General features: G+C 34.3%; 1 protein-coding gene across 1 annotated transcript; it reads right to left on the reverse strand.

The window, feature by feature from the left end:
* Positions 1-16,229: 16,229 nt before the first annotated feature.
* On the reverse strand, positions 16,230-21,885 carry LOC125817960 (ruvB-like protein 1). The gene is made up of 12 exons (XM_049497463.1): positions 21,740-21,885; positions 20,223-20,411; positions 19,771-19,902; positions 19,500-19,649; positions 18,904-19,059; positions 17,822-17,956; positions 17,671-17,736; positions 17,467-17,573; positions 16,778-16,877; positions 16,568-16,659; positions 16,406-16,475; positions 16,230-16,328 (listed from the first exon to the last, which is right to left on the reverse strand). Exons 1-12 carry the CDS (start codon positions 21,818-21,820, stop codon positions 16,239-16,241), a joined length of 1,368 nt encoding a protein of 455 aa, XP_049353420.1. The 5' UTR covers positions 21,821-21,885; the 3' UTR covers positions 16,230-16,238.
* Positions 21,886-22,920: the final 1,035 nt, after the last annotated feature.

A 22,920-nucleotide genomic window follows, 5' to 3' on the forward strand; every position in this document is an offset into this window, starting at 1 on the left:
AAAATAAATGATAGAAATTTGTGTGGCTGCAAATCATTTCATTAAGGGTAAAATAGATATTTTATAGTTAAATTGTTACTTAATATAAAAATGTGTCATTCTTTTTGGATTGACTAAAAAGGAAAGTAAGTCACATAAATTGGGACAGATGAAGTATATATTTTGGTTTTAAAACATAGTGAAATACATTGTATTCGCTCGCATAATAAAAGTGAAATATATTGTACCCTTGCACATAATAATGTATCTGTACATATACAATATCTCTAGAGCAGATCGAGTATATCATTATATTCGATCATACTCTCTCTGTCCAACAATAGTTGTCTACTATACTATTTTGGGATATCCAACAATACTTGTCAACTTTATGAAATCAATGGATAATTTTACAGTAGCTCCTAATTTACCCTTATCATTAATTATAGTCATTTCCCTATTACATCTTTCAAAACATCGTACATATTTATTATATAATAAAGGGTGATATAGTAAAATTACCCTTCTATTATACTCCCTCCGTCCACTTTTATTTGTCATATTGCGTTTTTCGAAAGTCAATTTGACTAATTTTCAAAGTTAAATTAGATTATATTAATTCAATATTAAAAAAAATAAAAATTAAATATTCAAATACTATACAAAAGTACTATAAATTGCATTTTTTTTGCATATCAATATGATGGAAAAATACATCATAAAATGTTAATCAAAGTTTTTATAGTTTGACTTTAAAAAAGGAAACTGTGACAATTAAAAGTAGACGGAGGTAGAAGTTTCTTAAGAAGTGCGTAAAGTCAATAGTGGATAAATATTATTGTACGGAGAGAGTACTAGTTAAATATTTTGTAATATCTTCGCAGCATAATATATAGTATCAACCACGCATATGCAATATCTATGTCTATCTTTATCCGTGCGGATAATAAGTGTATTCACATATATCTAAATATAATTACAGGGTTGAGTTAGGTTATACGCCACACCATTGCGTTTTAATTAAAAAAAAATACGCCACACCATTTTCCTTTTAATTTTTTAATTTATTGAATTTTAAATAAATTATTTATACATGTTAAATTTCTTTTCTAACATAAACATGAAATTAATTTGAGATTTTTGGTTATTGAATTTTATCGAATACGTAAATAACGGTGACTGCACATGGCTACATGTTCAATGAATGGACTTGCATGCATTCTTACGTACAAAAAGTGGAGCCACAATTAATGAAAGGGGTTTAATTGAATTCTTTGCGTTGAAAAATCATATTACACTACATTTTTATTTTATTTATTTGTATATATACTTTGAATCCTCTTGACTTACTTTAGATCAAACGATTGAATTTTGTTATTAAAATTTTTGATTGTGCCACTATATAACGTATATATCTCGAATTAATGGATAAACAAGTTAATTGACCAAATGCATCCCATAAAACTCAATAAATGGAAAACTTCCCTTATCCAACTTTTTTCTCAAAATTAAGAAGACAAAAAACCATTTAGATAATTTTCGGAAAGTCTATTAAAAGAAAATTAGGTAGTTTTAAAAAATGTTCCATTTTATTTTTCCGAGTTAAAGAAGATTTATTTTATTTTTCTCAAATTTTCCTCAAGGCTCTACTTTTGCCTTTAAAGAAATCATTTTTTGATTTTTTTAAAAAAGAATTTCTTGAAACTATATAAATTAACCATATAAGTTTATTAAAAATATAAGAATTTAAAATATAAAATAAATAGTTTGTTACTTGTTTTATGAGTTAATACGTTACTACTCGTTGGACAACTACATGATTATATTTTTTTAATTTCTCACTCGATATCTGTTATCTTCATTATATACAAAATTAAATTTGGATCGCATCAACGTGAGTTACGGAGGGTTGTATTTATATGTTATCTATGTGCTCAATCAACTGTCAATTTTCATGGTTTGCTTTGAAAAACGTGTTAAGTATCCTAGCTGATCCAGATCAAATTTGATACATTCACCCATACCTTTATTGTTATTTCATCAAATTCTGGATTTTGTTATGCATTGCATTAAAAAATTGCTGGAATATAAAATTGAAGTTGTTGCAACTACTTCAATAATTGCTGAGATATTTATAATTGGGATGAATTTAGTTACTTTTGTTTAGATCACGTATTTGTACAAGGAACTTTATTATATATGTATAAATATTTAATTGTGAACCTCATAACTATAATGACTATAAATTAGAACCCATAAACTCTAAATTTTGAGTTTATTGGCAAGTGTGAACCTATAATTATCACTTGAACCTGCGAACAACGGAACATTTGGACCTTCTTCAACCCTAACCCGTTGGACTTTCTTCAACCCTAAAAGATGTGATGAATCGACATCAAATTGTCTAACAACTATGTCGACGATAAGAGATATTGAGAGTTATCAATATGGTATTCTAGGTGCCTACCTTTGCTCCATTGAGTGATAGTCCTTCCACACGGGACTCCCAAATCACTATAGGCCCTATGGCAGAATTTCATCTCTTTTCGACCGACTGTTGAGGGTCATGGAATGATCCTTATCTCTTTTCAATTATAACCTCATGTAATTACAAAAATAGTTAGTGTCAACAAGTTTTATTCTCGTTTGATCATAGATTTTGACGTTGAATTAAACTTAAAATTTTAAGTTATTAAAATTTATGATTTTTGAGATTTGAAGTTGTGTTTGGACATGCATTTTACTTGAAAAATAGTTGAAATTTATCAGTGAAAAGTAAAGTTGGAGGAGCAATACATGAAGCCTCACCTTTTTTTGCACATATTTTCGACAATTGGGAGCCATTTTACATGAATTAGATGATTTCATCATTTTTTCATTTGTGTTAGCCTATTAATATTTTGGTGATATGATGATTTTTCACAAAACCTTTACGGAACCCTCCGTAGGTAGTTAGGGAAACAATTTGTGAAGCCTCACCATTTTCCACATATTTTGGGCATTTAGGATCCATTTTTACAGGAATTAGGCAATTTTCTCAATTTTTCGTGTATATTAATCCATGAATATTTTGGTGATATGACTACTGGAGCCTTTTTTTAAGAATCGCCCACGTATACTCACACCATTTTTTTAACACTCATTTTTGCATTTACAATCCCTTTTTTAAGAATCGCCAAAAATTCCCCGATTTTTCTTGTGTATTAGCCATGGATCTGGCGCTCGGATAACTCAATTTTTTTTCTCAAAACATTTTACGAGGACCTCCGTAATAAGTTGAGGAACCTTAACGTATACTCACACCATTTTTTTAACACCTATTTACGCATTTAGAAGCCCTTTTTGAAGAATCGCCCAAATTTCCTGATTTTTCGTGTGTATTAGCCCATGGATCTGGCGCTCGAAGCAACCCAAATTTGTTTTCTTAAAAAACATTATGAGGACCTATGTAATGAGTTTGGGAAACTTCACGTATACTCACACCATTTATAAATGTCATTTATGTATTTACAAACTCTTTTTAATAATCGCCCAATTTCTCCAATTTTTCGTGTGTATTAGCACTTGGATCAGTCGCCCTGAGCACCTAAATTTTTTTCTGAAAAAAATTTATGACGACCTCTGTAATGAGTTGGGGAACTTTCACGTATACTCACACCATTTTATTAACGCTCATTTCTGCATTTACAAGCCATTTTTTAAAGAATCGCGCAAATTTCTCGATTTTTTGTGTGTTAATATTAGCCAATGGACCTGGTGCCCGATGCACCCCAAAAAATTTCTCAAAATATTTATGTGAACCTCTGTAATGAGTTTGGGAACCTTCATGTATACTAACACCAATTTTTAATGTCTATTTATGCATTTACAAGCCCTTTTTTTAAGAATCACCCAAATTTTCTGATTCTTCGTGTGTATTAGCCTATAGATCTAGTGCCCGGAGCACCCAAATTTTTATCTCAAAAAACTTTATGAGGACCTCCGTAATGAGTTGCAAAAACTTCATGTATACTCACACCATTTTTTAATACCCATTTCGGCATATACAAGCCATTTTTTAAGAATCACCCAAATTCCCTGATTTTTCGTGTGCTTTAACTTATGAATCTGGCCCCAAGAGCACTCAATTTTTTTCTCTCAAAAAACTTTATGTGGACATCCATAATGAGTAGGGGAACCTTAACGTATACTCCGCCATTTTTTGAACATCCATTTCCGCATTTTCAATCCTTTGGTAAAGAATCGCCAAAATTCTCCGATTTTTCGTGTGTATTTGCCCATTGATTTGGAACCCGGAGCACCCAAGATTTTCTCAAAAAACTTTATGAGGACCTCCGTAATGAGTTGGGGAACCTTCATGTATACGCATCCATTTTTTTAACCCCCATTTCCACATTTACAAGACCATTTTTAAGAATCGCTCAAATTTCTCGATTTTTCGTGCGTATTAGCCCATGTATCTGGTGTTCGAAGCACTACAAATTTTTTTCCTCAGAAAACTTTATGAGGACCCCGATAATGAGTTGAGGAACCTTCACGTATACTCACACCATTTTTTAAGGTCCATATCCGCATTTACAAGCCAATTTTTAAGAATCACCCAAATTTCCCAATTTTTCGTATATATTAGCCCATAGATCTGGTGCCAAGAGCACCGAATTTTTTTTCTTAAAAAACTTTATGAGGACTTCTGTAATAAGTTTGAGAACCTTTATGTATACTCACACCATATTTTTAACGCCCATTTCCGCATTTACAAGTCTTTTTTCAAGAATCGCACAAAACTCCCTTATTTTTCGTGTGTGTTAGCCAATGGATCTAGCACACGGAGCATTCAATTTTTTTCTCGAAAAACTTTATGGGACCTCCGTTATGAGTTGGGGAACCTTCACGTATACTCACACCATTTTTTTAATACCTATTTCTGCATTTAGAAGCCCTTTTGGAAGAATCGCCCAAATATACTGATTTTTTGTGTGTATTAGCCCATAGATCTGGCGCTCGGAGCATTCAAAATCTTTTTCTTAAAAAACTTTATGAGGACCTGCGTAATGAGTTGAGGAACCATCACGTAAACTCACATCATTTTTAACGCCCATTTTCGCATTTACAACCCCTTTTTTAAGAATCGCCCAAATTTCTTGATTTTTCGTGTGTATTAGCCCATAGATCTGGTGCTCGGAGCACCCAAAATTTTTATCTCAAAAAACATTATAAGGACCTTTGTAATGAGTTGGCGAAACTTCACGTATACTTCCACTATTTGTAACTCTCAATTCCGCATTTACGAGCCTTTTTTTAAGAATCGCCCAATTTCTAAATTTTTCGTGTGTATTAATTAACCCGTGGATCAGTCGCCCAGAGCACCTATTTTTCTCAAAAAACTTTATGAGGTATTCCGTAATGAATTAGGGAAATTTCACATATATTAACACAATTTTTTAACGCCCATGTCACGTCCCGAGTCTACACCCTGGGCGGGGTTGACACTCGAGAACCATTGCTTGTCCCAAGTGAACCCTTTGTCTGGCTAACTACTCAGCGGAAGACTTAAACACAAGGAAATAATATCAATTGATGAACTCATGAAATAAACTTAGAATGGCTTAAAAGAACATTCAACTAGCCACAATGGTAACTCAAGTCCCAAAACATAAGCCAATAATAAAATAGTGACAAATGAACTAACTGACTGTCTATCTAAGAAGCCTCTAAAACAGAGATGGATGTTGGGACAAGACCCAAGACATCTTAATGAACTAATTACTGAAAGCAATAAAAGGGATCCTCCGGAAATAAGAAGGCTCACCAACAACACTGGAGGTCAACTAGAATCCACGATGCGCTGGATGCTGATTTTGCTTACCTGTATCTGCATCATAAAAAGATGCAGGCCAAATGACATCAGTACATTAAATGTACAAGCATGTGAGGGGAATATTAAACAAAACATAAGCTTGAAAGGAACTGAAAGAACAAACCTGGTCTTAACTCAACTGAACTGAACTCATTTCAATATAAAACAATAACATAAATGCAATATAAATAAAAGCTTTTAAATCATTGATATCAACTCTGTGTATTTAGAAATACAATAGGATTCTGTGTGTATGCAAAAATACAATATAAACTCTGAAATGTATATAAAAATATAAAATATTGTTATGGGAGTTTCTCTAATCGACAATCATCACTTAAGAGCTATTGTTATGATACAACATTTTGTCTCACGCTGCCAACGCCGTCCTATACCTTGCTGGGGGTATAGAACCTGACTACTAAGTGGATCCGCTAGTCTATGCTAAAAATCACTAAGGAATCATCTAAGAAGTATGACCCTTTTCTATCCATGATGGCTACATGGTTTATGGGTGGTAGGAGTTGTCTGAACTCTCCCCCATATCGATGCTCAATACTACTCCCAAAATATAATACTAGCTCTTATGTTTAAAAACATACTTCTTTCTGTGGTTTAAGATAATTACTCAAAACTTAGCTCAAAAGCTATCTTGGAAATCAAAGTTTCCCCTCTTGCTTAATTGTTAAAGCATTTACTCTTTTCTGAAAACTAGCTCAAAGGCTCTTTGAAAATCTCAATTTCCATTCTTATTTAAATGTGAAAACATTTTAAACTCTTTGGGAATACATAGTCCCAATATATTCTTTGAAGAAATGAACTTCAATCTCTTACTCTTTACTCAACCCAAAACTCAAGTCTTAAAAAAAGTTGAAACGTTTGTAAAAGACTTTTGGAAGACTTTAAGAACTTCTCTTGACTTGACTCTTAACTTTCCTTGAATTGAATTATGGATTTCAAGGATTGTGATTTGTGATAGGAAAGATCTCATGAAGATTAGGAGGGTTTTTAGATAGTTAAACATGAGAAACGATCAAGAAATCAATGTCTGGAAGTAAGTCCGCGACGCGGAGATACATTTAAATATTTGGTCGCGAAATAAATTTTGAGGAAGAAAAGTTAGTAACCACTCCGCGACGCGGAGAACAATTTTCAATACCTAAGGAACAGGTCCATGTCAACCATATTTTCCCGACTTGTTCCTTCTTCATTTTCTAACCCCAATTTGCCTAAATTCGATTCTTTTTCTCAATTCCTCTTTAGATTCAGATACCCAACATATGTACACAAGAATCTAATCAAACACAATTCTAAAATCGACCTTAAACTCTCAAGAACTCCTTAATCTCATCCCAAATTCAAGAACACAACTCAAGAACATCAAATTCTCAATCTTTTAGGACGAAAATCATACAAAAATAAACATGTTTGGGGCATGGGTGAATGAACCCAACGCTGTGTGAACTCACATACCTCGTAGGATTGAATCCTTGGCGAAACCCGCACTCAATTCCTCAAGAAATCAACGAATTCTTGCTTCTTTTCCTCTTCCTTTCTCTTCTCTCAAAACCCCAACTCTTTTTGAAGAAGCGTAAAATGAACAAAATCAATTTAGACCCCAACTTAATTACCAAAAATGAAATTAATTAAAAAGGTAGAGAAAAGACCAAAGTACCCTTCTAAAATTCGATTTTGACTTTCCTTATCTAGACAACCTAACTTCAAATGGGCATATTTCCCTAATACGAACTCAAAATCGTGAAAACTCGACGGCGTTGGAAAGATAATTCAAGATATTTCCTAAAATATCTTGCAGCACACCTAACTCATCATGAGCTAGGAGTTATGCCCGTTTGAAGTTGACTCAAAACTCGTACTTAGCTTAATTTTGTCAATCTTTCCAAATTTGATTATTTCCAAAAAAGGGTTTCTTTCTAATTCCAAGTCTTTCTAGTAGCGGGGTGTTACAACCCATTTCCGCATTGACAAGCCATGTTTTAAGAATCGCCCAAATTTCTCAATTTTTTGTGTGTATTAGCCAATGGAACTGGTGTCTGATGCACCCAAAAAAAAATTCTCACTAAATTTATGAGGACCTCTATAATGAGATGGGGAACCTTCACATATACTCACATCATTTTTTTAACACCCATTTATACATTTACAATCCCTTTTTTAAGAATCGCCCAAATTCTCTGATTTTTCGTGTGTATTAGCACATGAATCAGGCGCTCAGAGCACCCAAATTTTTTTTCTCAAAAACTTTTACGAGGACCTCCTTAATGAGTACCCTTAGGTATACTCATACCATTTGTTTAACACTCATTTCCACATTTACAAGTCATTTTTTAAGAATCACCCAAATTCTCTAATTTTTCGTGTGTATTAGCCCATGGATCTAACGCCTGGAGCGCCCAAATTTTTTTTCTCAAAAAATTTTATGAAGACCTCCGTAATGATTTGAACAACCTTTAGGTATACTCATACCATTTTTTAACATTTATTTCGGCATTTACAAGCCCTTTTTTAATAATAGCCCAAATTTTCTGAGTTTTCGTATGTATTAGCCCATGGATCTGGCACCCGGAGAACCCAATTTTTTTTCTCACACCATTTTTATAACGTCCATTTCCACATTTACATGCCTTATTTTAAGAATCACCCAAATTCTCTAATTTTTCGTGTGTATTAGCCCATGGATCAGGCGCCCAGAGCACCAAAAATTATTTTTTAAAATTTTTTTATAAGTACCTCCGTAATGAATTGGGAAACCTTCCCGTATACTCACACCATTATTTAACGTCTATTTCTGCATTAACAAGCCATTTTTTAAGAATCGCCCAAATTTCCCATTTTTCGTGTGTATTAGCTCATTGATCTAGCGCCTAGCGAACCAAAATTATTTTCTCAAAAAGTTTTATGAGGACTTTCGTAATGAGTTGGAGAACTTTCACGTATACTCACACAATTTTTTTACTGCACATTTCCGCATTTACAAGTCCTTCTTAAGAATCACCCAAATTTCCTGATTTTTAGTGTGTATTAACCCATTGATATGGCGTCCGGAACACCCATAAGTTTTTTCTCAACAAACTTTATGAGGAACTCCGTAATAATTTAGGGAATCTTCATATTTACTCACACTATTTTTTTAACGCCCAATTCAGCATTTACAAGCCATTTTTTAAGAATCACCCAAATTCTCACATTTTTCGTATGTATTATCCCATGGATCTGGCGCCTAGAGAATCCGAATTTTTTTCTCAAAATTTTTTATCAGGAACTCTGTAATGAGTTGTGGAGCCTTTACGTATACTCACAACATTTTTAACACTCATTTCCGCATTTACAAGCCCTTTTTTTAAAATCTCCCAAATTTTCCGATTTTTTGTGTGTTAATGCCTATTGATCTGGCGTCCGGAGCACCCACAAGTTTTTTCTCTAAAAATTTTATGAAGACCTCCGTAATGAGTTTGGGAACTTTCACGTATATTCACACCATTTTTTTAACTCTTATTTCTACATTTACAAGCCATATTTTAAGAATCTCCCAAAGTCTCCGATTTTTCTTATGTATTAACCCATGGATTTGGCGTTCGGAAAACCCAATTTTTTTCCTTAAAAAACCTTTTTTTTATGTTTCACGCAATTTCACCAATTTTTCGTTTGTATTAGCCCCTGCATCAGTTGCTTGGAGCACCTAAATTTATTTCTCAAAAAACTTTATCAGAACCTCCATAATGATTTGGGAAACTTTTATGTATACTCACATCATTTTTTAACGTCCATTTCCGCAATTAGCAGCCAGTTTTGAAGAATTGCCCAAATTCCCAGATTTTTCATGTGTATTAGCTAATAGATCTGGTGCCTAATACACCTAATTTTTTTCCTCAAAAATATTTATGAGGACCTCTGTAATGAGTTGAGGAACCTTCACGTATACTCACATAATTTTTTTTAACATCCAGTTCTGCAGTTACAAGCCCTATTTTAAGAATTACTCAAATTTCTCGATTTTTCTTGTGTATTAGCCCATGGATCGGGCGCCCAGAGAACTCAATTTTTTTTGTCTAAACATTTTATAAGGACCTCCGTAATGAGTTGGGAACCTTCGCGTATACTCACACCATTTTTTAACGCTCATTTCTGCATTGACAAACCATTTTTTATGAATCCCCCAAATTCTCAATTTTCGTATGTTTTAGCCAATAGATCTGGCGCCCACATCATCCAAAAAATATTCACAAAAAACTTTATGAGGACATCCGTAATGAGTTGGGGAACCTTCACGTATAGTCACACCATTTTTTAACGCCCATTTCTACATTTACAAACCCTTTTTTAAGAATCGCCCAAATCCCCCGATTATTCGGGTGTATTAGCTCATAGATCTAGTGCATGGAGCACCCATTTTTTTTTTCTAAAAAAACTTTATGAGGACCTCTATAATGAGTTGGGAAACATTCACGTATACTCACATCATATTTTTAACCCCCATTTCCGCATTTACAAGCCATTTTTTAAGAAACATCCAAATTCACCAACTTTTCGTGTGTATAAGTTTATGGATCTAGCGCCCAGCGCACCCAAAAAAATTTCCCAAAAATTTTTATGACGACCTCTTTAATGAGCTGGGAAACTTAACGTATACTCACACCATTTTTTTAACGTCCATTTTCACATTTACAAGTCTTTTTTAAGAATTGCCCCAATTTTCTGATTTTTCGTATGTATTAACCCATGGATTTGACGCCCAGAGCACCCAAAGTTTATTTCTCAAAAAACTTTATGAAGACCTCCGTAATGAGTTGGTGAACCTTCACGTAAACTCAACATTTTTTAACATACATTTCCGCATTTACAGGCCCTTTTTTAAGAATCGCCAAAATTTTCCAATTTTTTGGCGTATTAGCCCATGGTTCTGGCGCCTGGAAAAATCTAAAAAAAATTCTCAAAATTTTTTATGTGGACCTGTGTAATTAGTTGAGGAACCTTCAAGTATACTCACATCATTTTTTAACGTTCAATTTCGCATTTAAAAGCCATTTTTTAAGAATCGCCCAAATTTCCTAATTTTTCGTGTGTATTAGCCAATAGATCTAACGCTTGGAGCACCAAAAAAAAAATTCTTAAAAAACTTTATAAGGACCTCCGTCATGAGTTGGGGAACCTTCACGTATACTCACGCCATTTTTTTAACACTCATTTCCGCATTTATAAGACTTTTTCTAAAAATCGCCAAAATTTCTCGATTTTTTGTGTGTATTAAACCATGGATCTGGCGCCTAGAGCACTCAATTTTTTTCTCAAAACACTTTATGAGGACCTTCATAATGAGTTGGAAAACCATCGCGTATACTCACGCAATTTATTTAACGCTCATTTTTGCAATTATAAGTCTTTTTTTAAGAATCTCCCAAATTTCTCAATTTTTCATGCGTATTAGCCAATGGATCGGGCGCCCGGAGCACCCAAAAAAAATTTCTCAAAAAACTTTATGATTATCTACGTAATAGTTTGGGGAACCTTGACGTATATTCAGACAATTTTTTTAACGCTCATTTTCGCTTTTACAAGCCATTTTAAGAATCACTCAAATTCCCTAATTTTTATGCTGATTTGGCACCCAGAGAAGCCAAATCTTTTTTTCTCAAAAAACTTTATGAAGACCTCCGTAATGATATTGGGAACCTTCACGTATACTTACAAAATTTTTTAACACCTATTTTCGCATTCACAAGTCATTTTTTAAGAATCGTCCAAATTTTCCCAATTTTTTGTGTGTATTCCCATGGATATGGCACTCGGAGCACCCAAAAAATTGTTCTAAAAAAATATTATGAGAACCTCCGTAAAGAGTTGAGGAACCTTCACATAAACTCACACCATTTTTAACGCTCATTTCCGCATTTACAAGCCCTTTTTAAAGAATCCCCCAAATTTCTTGATTTTTCGTGAGTATTAGCCCATGGATCTATCGCCCAGAGCACCCAAAAAATATTGCTCAAAAATTTTTATGAGGACCTCCGTAATGAGTTAGCGAATATTCACATACACTCAAACAATTTTTTTAATGCCCATTTCCACATTAACAAACACTTTTTTAAGATTCACCCAAAATTCCCAAATTTTTATGTGTATTAGCCCATGGATCTGGCACTCGGAGCATTCAAAAAAAAATTCTCAAAAATTTTTATGAACCTCCATGATGAGTTAGGAACATTCATGTATACTCACACCATTTTTTTAACGTCCATTTTCGCATTTACAATCCTTTTTTTAAGAATCGCCACAATTTCCCAATTTTTCGTGTGTATTAGCTCATGGATCCGTAATGAGTTGGGGAACCTTCACGTATACTCACACTATTTCTTTTTCGCCCATATCCGTATTTACAAGCCATATTTTATTAATCGCCCAAATTGCCCAATTTTTCGTATGATTTAAGCCCATGAATCTGGCACCCGGAGCACCCAAAGTTTTTTCTCAAAAAACATTATAAGGACCTCCGTAATGAGTTGGGGAACCTTCAGGTATACTCACACCATTTTTTAACTCTCATTTCCGCATTACAAGCCCTTTTTTAAGACTCGCCCAATATCCTGATTTATTTTATGTTAATGCCCATGGATATAACGCCCAGAGCACTTAAAAAGAAATCCAAAAAACTTTACTAGGACCTTTGTAATGAGTTGGGAAACCATCGAGTATACTCACACCATTTTTATCTCCCATTTTCGCATTTACAAGCCCTTTTATAAGAATTGCCCAAATTCCTTGATTTTTCGTCTGTATTAGCCCATGGATCTTGCATCCGGAGAACAAAAAAGAATCTCAAAAAACTTTATGAAGACCTCCATAATCAGTTGGGGAACCTTCACGTATATTCACACCATTTTTAATGCCTATTTCGACATTTACAGACCCTTTTTTAAGAATCTCCCAAATTTCATGATTTTTCGTGTGTATTAGCCCATGGATTTGGCGCCCGGAGCACCCAAAATGTTTTTTCTCAAAAAACTTTATGAGGATCTCTATAATAAGTTGGGAACCTTAACGTATACTCACACCATTTTTTAAAGATCATTTTCGCATTTACAAGTCATTTTTTAAGAATAGCCCTAATTTTCCGATTTTTCATGTGTCTTAGCCCATGGATCTAGCAGAGAATCCAAATTTTTTTTCTCAAACTTTATAAGGACCTCCGTAATGAGTTGGGAAACCTTCATACATACTCACACCATTTATTTGACGCCCATTTCTGCATTTACAAGCATTTTTTAAAGAATTGTTCCAAATTCACTGATTTTTCGTGTATTAGCCCACGGATCTAGCGCCCGAAGCACCAAATTTTTTTTTTCTCAAAACACTTTGTAAGGACCTCCAAAATTAATTGGATAACCTTCACGTATACTCACACCATTTTTGTAATACTAATTTCTACATTTGCAAGCCCTTTTTTTAAGAATTGTCCAAATTTCATGATTTTTCGTATGTATTAGCACATTGATCTGGCACCGGGAGAACCCAAAATTTATTCTCAAAAAACTTTATGAGGACCTCCGTAATGAGTTGGGGAACCTTCACGTATACTCACACTATTTTGTTAACGCCTACTTTTTCATTTTCAAGCCTTTTTTTAAGAATTGCCTAAATTCTCTGATTTTTCGTGTGTATTAGCCCATGGATCTGGCGCCCGAAGCACCTAATTTTTTTCCTTAAAAATCTTTATGAGGACCTCTGTAACTAGTTGGGGAACTTTCACGTATACTCACACAATTTTTTAATGCTCATTTCCACATTTGCAAGGCCTTTTTAAAAATGATCCAAATTCTCCAATTTTTCATGTGTATTAGCTCATGGATCTGGCGCTCGGAGAATCCCAAAAAAATTTCTCAAAAAATTTTATGAAGACCTCTGTAATGAGTTAGAGAATCTTCACGTCTACTTACACCATTTTTTAACGTCCATTTCCGTATTTACAAACCTTTTTTTAAGTATCGCCCAAATTTTCCAATTTTTCGTGTGTATTAGCCGATGGATCTAGCGCCTCGAAAACCAAAAAAAATCTTAAAAAATTTATGACAACCTCTGTAATGAGTTGGGAAAGCATTTTGTACTGTCCCACCGTTTTTTCAAGCATATTTACAAGCAACTTTTAAGAATTACGCGTGTTTCTTGGTTTTTAGTGTATATTAGCCCATTGATCGGCGCCTTAGAGCATTCACATTTTTTTTAAAAAAACTTTATAAGGACTTCCGTAATGAGTTGGGGAAGCATTACGTACAATTCTACCGGTTTTTTCAGGCACATTTTCATATTTATGAGCCAACTTTAAGGAATTACGCGATTTTTTTAATTTTTCGTGTGTATTAGCTCATGAATCTGACGCCTTGGAGCACCCAAAAAATTTTCTGAAAAAACATTATGAGGACCTCCATAATAAGTTGGGGAAGCATTACTTACAGTCCCACCATTTTTTCAAGCATATTTTCGCATTGATGAGCTGACTTTTAGGAATTACACAACTTTCTTTGTTTTCATGTGCAATGTCTATGAATCTGGCGTCTCGGAGAACCCACAAAAAAATTCTGAAAAAACTTTATGGGGACCTCCGTAACGTGTTGGGGAATAATTATGTATAGTCTCATCATTTTTTCAGGCATATTTTTGCATTTACGAGCCAACTTTTAGGAATTACGCAACTTTCTTGATCATGGATTTGGCGCCTCGGAGCACCAAAAAAAATTCTGAGAGAACTTTATGAGGACCTCCGTAATGAATTGGGGAAACATTACGTATAGTCCCACTATTTTTTCAGGCATATTTTCGCATTTACGAGCTAACTTTTAGGAACTAGGCGACTCTTGATTTTTTTGTGTATTAGCTCATGGATCTGGCACTTCGGAGCACCCAAAAAAAATTAAAAAAACTTTACGAGGACTTCGATAATGAGTTGAAGAAGCAGTACGTACAGTCCTACTGTTTTTTCAGGCATATTTCTGCATTTACGAATAATATTTTAGGAATTATGCAATTTTCTTAATTTTTCGTGTGTATTAGCCTATGGATCTAGCTCCTCGATGCTCCAAAAAACAATTTCTAAAAAAACTTTACGAAGACCTCCGTAATGAGTTGGGAAAGTACTCCATACAGTCCCACCATTTTTCAGACATATATTCGCATTTACGAGCTAAATTTGAGGAACTGTGCAATTTTCTTGATTTTTCATGTGTATTAACATATTAATATTTTTCTAATATAACTTTCAAACAATTTTTGTAAAACCTTTACGAGACTCTGTAGGGAATTGGGAGAATAATACGTGAAGCCCCCACCATTTTTTGCATATATCTTGGGCATTTAGGTGATTTTTCTAGTTTTTTTCGTGTGTGTTAGCCAATGAATATTTTGGTTATATGACTTCTGAACAATTTTTTTTCATAACCTTTACGAAACCCTCCGCAGTGAGTTGGGGAAGCAATACGTGAAGCTTCACCATTTTTTGGACATTTTGGGTATTACTAATGAATATTTTGATGATATAGCTTCCGATTGATTTTTTTTTTTTATTTTGCAAAACTTTTACAAAACTCTATAGGGAGGTTTAAAAATATAATAGAAGCCACTAACTAGCAAAACCTAAGTGTGATAGTTTTTGTCTAACTTTTTTTTTTCTACATATAAATGCAAAATATTTTATGCATCGAGTTGTCCTTTTAAGGTTTGGGACAATGTAACTATCTTGATATGAACACCCAATAGTGCAAGAATGCTACATCATATATGCATTTACAGCTAAGAGTATCAGAATTCACATTTGACACTCCGACGTCTTGGTAACTGATACCGAGGTTGAATGAATCATTCCACTTGATAACAAAAGTGGAGTTTGACACAGGTCATAGATGAGAGCTAGGAATTCCACTTTGAAAAATGAAAAAAGCAACTCCAAACGAAGGACTACCCTAGGGCAAACTTCCCAAAGTCCTGAGGGCTTGTGTCCACTGAAAGCTTCCTTTTCTCTTTTTGTCATTTCCTTGCAATGAACCGAAAGGTGAGCCTATTTCCTTCGTCTTGTTCAAACATTGTGGGCAAAATGCCTTCAATCTAATCTAGAAGCAAGGAACCAATTGTCATGCTTAACTTACATACACGTTTGTAGAACTTATGTCTCTCCTCTATTCAAGTAGAGTCAAGCTGAGCGATCTACTATGACGATACAATAGGAGGGAAGATATAAATATAGAAGAGAGCCTCTCCTATTCCAGAACCCTAGTTATATTGCAATCTCATGAGACAGCAAAATCTTAAATGAAACAAATTGACTTGCAAAATGCAATTTGGATATGAACACCTTTAAAAAAATAAGCTTGAATATGATACCATAGTACACAATTTATCATGAAATGTATCTATCCTGCTGCTCCTGAAGAAGTCTTGCAGAAGACTTTGCATCTAGGTACAATGAATTCACTTCGTCGAGATCCACCTAAAAAGTGAATGGCTAAGTAAATATCGTTCAGACCTCATATAGGCAAATGATAAAGAATGTGATGGGACAAGTACCTTGCAGATTTTATCACGACCATTCATTTTGGCGACTACACTAGCTGGCGATAGCAGCTGAATAGCATGCCTGGACAAAGAAGAATTGAGCATCGGTTATACTTCTAATTAAAAAAATGAATTGACATTCTAGCGTTACAAAACCAACAAGTTAAATCCGACCTTAAAGAAGCTTGTTGTCCAATCTCTCCCAAATATGCAAGGCTCTCTTCATCTATTTCTAGTCCCTCCACCTGAGCACGTATAGCTAATATCTGCCCAGGCACTCGAAAGAAACATCCATCAAGAAAATGCAACGAAATTGCACATGTTCAGGTCGAGATCAATAAGATGTATAAATAAATGTTGAACAAACTAGCATGAACGGCGAACCTGTATCATTTCAGCTGGACCATAAGTTTCCGTTCTGACAATCAACAACCGATCTAACAAGTCAAGTGGAATGCCATGTGGACTAGTCATGTCTGTTCCTCTGCAAGGAGATACGTTTGTTGGTGCAACTAATTTATCTCAGACATTACATGTATCTGTACATACTTCTAAGGTGTCTACAAAGCAAACAACATGTCCATTTCAATTTGTTTCAAAATAAAATGTTTCTTCCCTTCTTTGGCAACTCTGTATTTTCAACTTTCCACATATCATGTTTAAGACCACAAAATTGAAGGGCATTTTGGTACATTCTACAAATCATTAGTGTAAGTCTTTTAAGAGCACAAGATTAAAGGACATTTTGGTATATTCTACAAATCTTTAGTCTAAAACCACAAGATTCAAAAGTTCTTTTATTTTCTTAAATTCCGTGCCAAGTCAAAATCAGACAAACAAATTGTCATGTAAGTTTGAAATCGATAATTGCATGGCCCATGTAGGCATATTTTGATATAGAAAAGTGACAATTTGTCCTGTATTTCTAACCACTTCATTCAACACACAATGGTTTGATTTAATGCAGCCAGAAAGCAAATTATAAAAAGCCCCAGGATAAAGAAATTAATAAAATGGAAACTTTCCAACTTGATGTATTTTTAAAGCTTTGTTTTGCTTGGACGCTCATATACCTGACAGTACAAATGCCTCTGTTAGTGGCAAAAATCACAATTGGAGACAGTGAACATTCCAAGGCACGATTCAAGTATGAAAAGCATTCCATATCAAGCATATGAACCTGCCGCCAAAGATGTTTTCTCCAATTAGTTACCGGAGGGGACAGGGTAGTGTTAAATGAATTATCAAACACGATGTTATATGAATGGAAAACGAACCTCGTCAATAAATAAGACACCAGGAACAAGTTCTGCAACACCTTCGTCAACATAACGATTGACAACCTGCAGAGAAATAAGACCACAATAACCCATGCGTTAAATACTAAATTCACAGTCTCAGAGGACTACTAGAACCAATAGATCTAACCTTGTTTATCTCTTGCCGCAACTTGTCAGTAATCTCGGTTTTCCTAGGTTTCATCATTTGACCCATAAGGGACAATATATCTTGTCCTCCTTGTGGCCGTGCATTTGCAGCATCAAGATCATGCAATGTAACATCCTGGCGGAAAACAATACTGCATGTAATTAAGTACAGAAATCTTTGTTTGCATCTTCCTTGCAATTGATTTCCCTCACAAAAGGCCATTAAAGTAGTGATATCATTTGTCTAAAACGAAAAAAAAAATGCGGATACTAGGAATTGCATATTTAGTTTGATCAAAATCTCACAAGCAAGCAATTATGGCAGGTAATCTACAGAAGATCAGACGTACAACAACTAAATAAATACTCCCTCCATCCCATTTTATGTGAGGTACTTTGACTCGGCACAGAGTTTAAGAGTTTAAGAAAGGAAGGAAGACTTTTAAAACTTGTGGTCTAAAATGAATGAGAGAAATTTGTGTGGCTATAAATCATTTCATTAAGGGTAAAATGGATATTTTAAAGCTAAATTGTTACTTAATATAAAAATATATTATCCTTTTTGAGACTGACTATAAAGGAAAGTAAGTCATATAAACTGGGACAGAGGGAGTATTGCAATAAGGAGATTGTTGATTTCCTCCTAAAAATAACTTGTGTCAAAAGCAGATACTTGGCTGCTTTAAACCTACCACTAGATTAAGTTGTAAATGCTATGGACTATAGGGGTGCTTTGTGTATTACCAGGTAGGTTTATCGATGTCCGGTTTGTAAACACCTTAAACCGATAACCAAACCAATAAGATATTTGTTATCGGGAGCCTGAATTTCTGGTCATCACAATCTAGCTAAGAAATCTCTTTACTCACCACTCCAAATAATATACAGAATTTTATACCCTTCAAACATTCAAGTCTGCTCGCAAAGATGAACTATGATCTTTAAAGCTTAAGCACCCAAAATAAGAGTATTTCATGGCTAAGCCATAGAACAAATTGACTATTTGAGAGAAAAACAACTACAAGTATACATGCCAGGGTAATCTTTATCTGTGCCATAGCAAAACAAAAAAATGAGAAAAACCTGGACTATTTCCTTCTTCTTGTGAACCTCTCCTTTAGGAAGTGGAACATACTCCTCAGCCTCAAGATCAAATTCTGTAGCAAAAGCATCACTCCTGCCCACTCTTTTAACTGCTCCACTGTTCGATTCAATGTAAATGACATCACCAACAGCTACCTGCACATATATCATGAAGGCAGGAGATACCAACAGAGAAGAATAAGCGCCCATGCAGAATAAGCATAAATGAGACTGAAGTAAATTAAAGACTAGATGCAATTTCCCCAGTGACTTCTAAGAGCATGATTAATAAGAATGACATGAAGGTCGCTGAATTTACTCCAGAGAAAAATGCTTCAGTCTAGATTTCAAACATCGGATGTTAAGAAAGAGGAAATATTGTATATTCTCATTATCCTGCTTATCAAACATATTAAAAAATTTGATACTTCACTGATAGATATGTTACAGAACTTACAACAACAACAACAAGCCCTGTGTAATCCCACAAGTGGGGTCTGGGGAGAGTGGTATGTATGCAGCCTTACCCCTTACCTTGTGAGGGTAGAGAGACTGTTTCCGATAGACCCTCGGCTCAAGTAATGTTGCAGACTTACCTTCTCTTTAATTAAGGCATCATATATTGTGGAGTCAAGCTTCAACTGTTTGGTACCTTTGATAGTTTTTAACCCAATTATAACATGACTAATGCTTTTACCATATCCACCTGTCACACTCTCACCCTCTTCTGGAGATAGTTCAGTCACCTACATTAAAAAAAATAAACAAATGAAGATCAACTTCACAACAAAAAAAAATCATTGCAGAATTATTGTATCAAAGACCAGCAAAATTGAAACGACAAATGGGATAGACTAGGGGACTTGCCTCTCCTTCATAAACTTCCTTATTTTCCTTGATACGGAGACCAATAGCTCGTCGGAAATTTTCCATTAAAACCTCAGTTTTCTTCACTTCTGATGAATACACTTCGGATCCAACCATCGGGCAAAATGGAACCTGCAATATTGAAGTCAATGCAACAATTATGGCACAGGCAATATTTTGGATTGCTCACCCTAATAAAATTTTAAGTAAATTTCATCTCAATAAACAAGGAGAAACTAAAATGCCCAATCAGCTCACACATTATCAATATTCAATCAATCAATTGCACCCTAAGCTAGTTGGGCTCGGTTATTTGAATCATTGAATCCTCTATATGAATTCCACTCTATTTGAGCCCATTTCATTCCAATACTGGTAAATAAAGTTCAAACATAATAAGTTGATAAAATAGAAGCATTAAATCCACAATCAAAAGAGTATAAAGAATGCACCTTGCTTCCAAGTTCTTGTGATATACCAAGGGCAAGAGCTGTCTTCCCTGTGCCAGGCGGACCAGCTAGCAGTAAAGCCCGACCAGCCATCTTCTTTTGGCGTATCATATCAACCACAAGCCCTGCAGCTTCTCTGGCTGCAGCCTGACCTACAAACCCAGCTGCCAATGGTAGTGGTGTCCCATTGGGCTATCATATAACACAACATAGTCACATTTAATCACCCATTTGTTAGCAAATCATTACACACGTACATGAAAGTTAAACATCAAATGCAAGAAAGTGTTTGGTAACTAATAGCTTGTTCAGATGGTTGCTAGTAGTTACCCATCATTTCAATGGGAAGCAACTAGAAATGTGAGGCGGAGAGGTCTAATAGACTATAGGGTGGAGTTCACTAGAAAGAGGATAAATAGGGAAATAACATTATGAAACAATAAGTAAAGGTATAATGGGTAAGAGAAATAACATTACAATACAACCACTCTTACATAAAATGTTCTTCTCGATGTTACAGGAGATTTAACAATACAATGCACAAAAATGTAAGTAACAATCAAAACAAACATTGTACTTAGATTAACAATACAATGAGTAACAACCATCCAAACAAGTTGTAAATAACCAGCGGCAGATAACAACTTTAGGGAAATATATCAGCAAGTCCAAACACCCTCAATACAAACTCCCAAAAGAAAACTAATCCAAATAATCTCCTAAAAAGGGTATTAATTAGTAACCAGAGACTAAGAGGGGTTGGGTAGAACCAGCACAAGATATCAGCTTTAAGCAAATTTAACACTATTAACTCAAAAACCCATAAACCCAAACACCAAACAAGAGCAAGCAAGTTAACCCAAAAAAATTCATAAAAGATCAAAAATAGTAGACAAAAGTGAAGAGCATGTTGGGTAGAATTAGCACAAGATAGCAGCTTTACCCAAATTTTAACACCAAAACTCAAAACCCCCCTTAAACCCAAACACCAAATAAGAGCATGTTGACCAGGAAAAATCTGCCTAAAAGGTCAAAAACAGTACACAGAAGCGAAGAGGCGGTTGGGTAGAATTAGCACAAGATAGCAGTTTTATGCAAATTTTAACACCAAATCTCAAAAACACATAAACCCAAACACCAAATAAGAACAAATTCACCCAAAAAAAAAACTCCTAAAAGATCAAATACAATACACATAGACGAAGTCAGCACAAGATAGCAGCTTTATGCAAATTATAACACCAAAAAACTCAAAAGCTCAAAAACCGATTAACCCAAACACCAAATAACAGCAAGGTAACCAAATAATTCCTAAAAGGTCAAAAACAATACACAAAAACGAAGAAGGGGTTGGCTAGAACCAGCACAAGATAGCAGCTTTATGCAAATTATAACACCAAAACTCAACAACCCATGAACCCAAACACCAAATAAAATCAATTCCACCTTAATTTTTTCCTAAAAGCTCAAAAATAGTGAACAGAGGCAAAGAGGGGTTTTGGGGTAAATGAAGAAATTACCTCAAGACCAAGGCCTTTAATGTGAGTATGAGTTGCAATTCTCTGATTCTTGATTGTTGATTGCACCTCTTCTATCTTCATATTTTTCTTCTCTATGTATTTCTTCTTCTTCTTCTTCTTCTTCTTTAACTGTCTGGGGTTTAACTGAGGCTTCTCTAATGGAGGTGATCCATTGAGGTTTTGAAGAGAGAAAATTGCAAATGAGCTAAAAGGCCCATCTTGTTTTCTATTATTTCAAACGACCCCCTTTAATTTCAAGAAAAATGCCACCTCAATCCTTTTTTGCTAGTTCCTTATTGGTTTTAATACGCGGATAAGGTAAAATATCTTAGAAGTAAGACGAGGATAAAATTAATAAATCATTTGGTTAATGTAAGGATAAATTTATATTGTCAACCAAATATAGTATAATTTTTATCCCAGACTTAATCACGAAAATCCTACCTTAATTCAAATGGGAAAAATTAGTCTAGGAATAATAATTTTAGGATTATAATCAGGATAATGTAGTTTGTGTTGTTTGATACGCGGGATAAAGTTTTGGATTAATTTTATATTATGTTTGGTTGACAGTATGATTAATGTGTATCGTCAACCAAACAACAATATAAATTTGATATCAATTACCTTAATCTTGAATATCCCATCAAATCTCAGGACTGAAAATTTGAGATAATAGTCTGTGAATTTGTACTATACTCCCAAGATAATTTAGTTTGTGAATTTGTTCTATACTCCCAAAATAATTTAGTCCATGAATTCGTACTATAATCCCGAGATAATGTGTAATCCCTCCGTCTCAAATCATTTGTCAGTGTTTCTCTTTTACACTCTTCTTTAAAAGTATTAATTAAGAACTTTTTTTTTAACTATCATACCATTATATATTTATATGTTAAGATATAATTTCCCTTCAACAAATATTTACTCTATTTATGTGTCATCATCCATAATTAAAGTGGCAATACTATCCAAAAACAATTACAAGTAAGGATAAAAACGAGAAAAGGATAATTAATTTATCTTGAACTTCTAACAATATCAAATCCAATAAAACTCCATAACTAGAGTTTGAAAATGATAAGAGTGTATGCAAACCTTACATCTAGTAGAGGTAGAGAGGTTGTTTCCAAAGAACTCTCGATTCTTATCTTGAATTTCTAAAATTATAAATGATTTGA

Source organism: Solanum verrucosum, unplaced genomic scaffold (genome assembly GCF_900185275.1).
Source record: "Solanum verrucosum unplaced genomic scaffold, falcon-dt-bn FXZP01000253.1, whole genome shotgun sequence".
Classification (NCBI taxonomy): domain Eukaryota; kingdom Viridiplantae; phylum Streptophyta; class Magnoliopsida; order Solanales; family Solanaceae; genus Solanum; species Solanum verrucosum.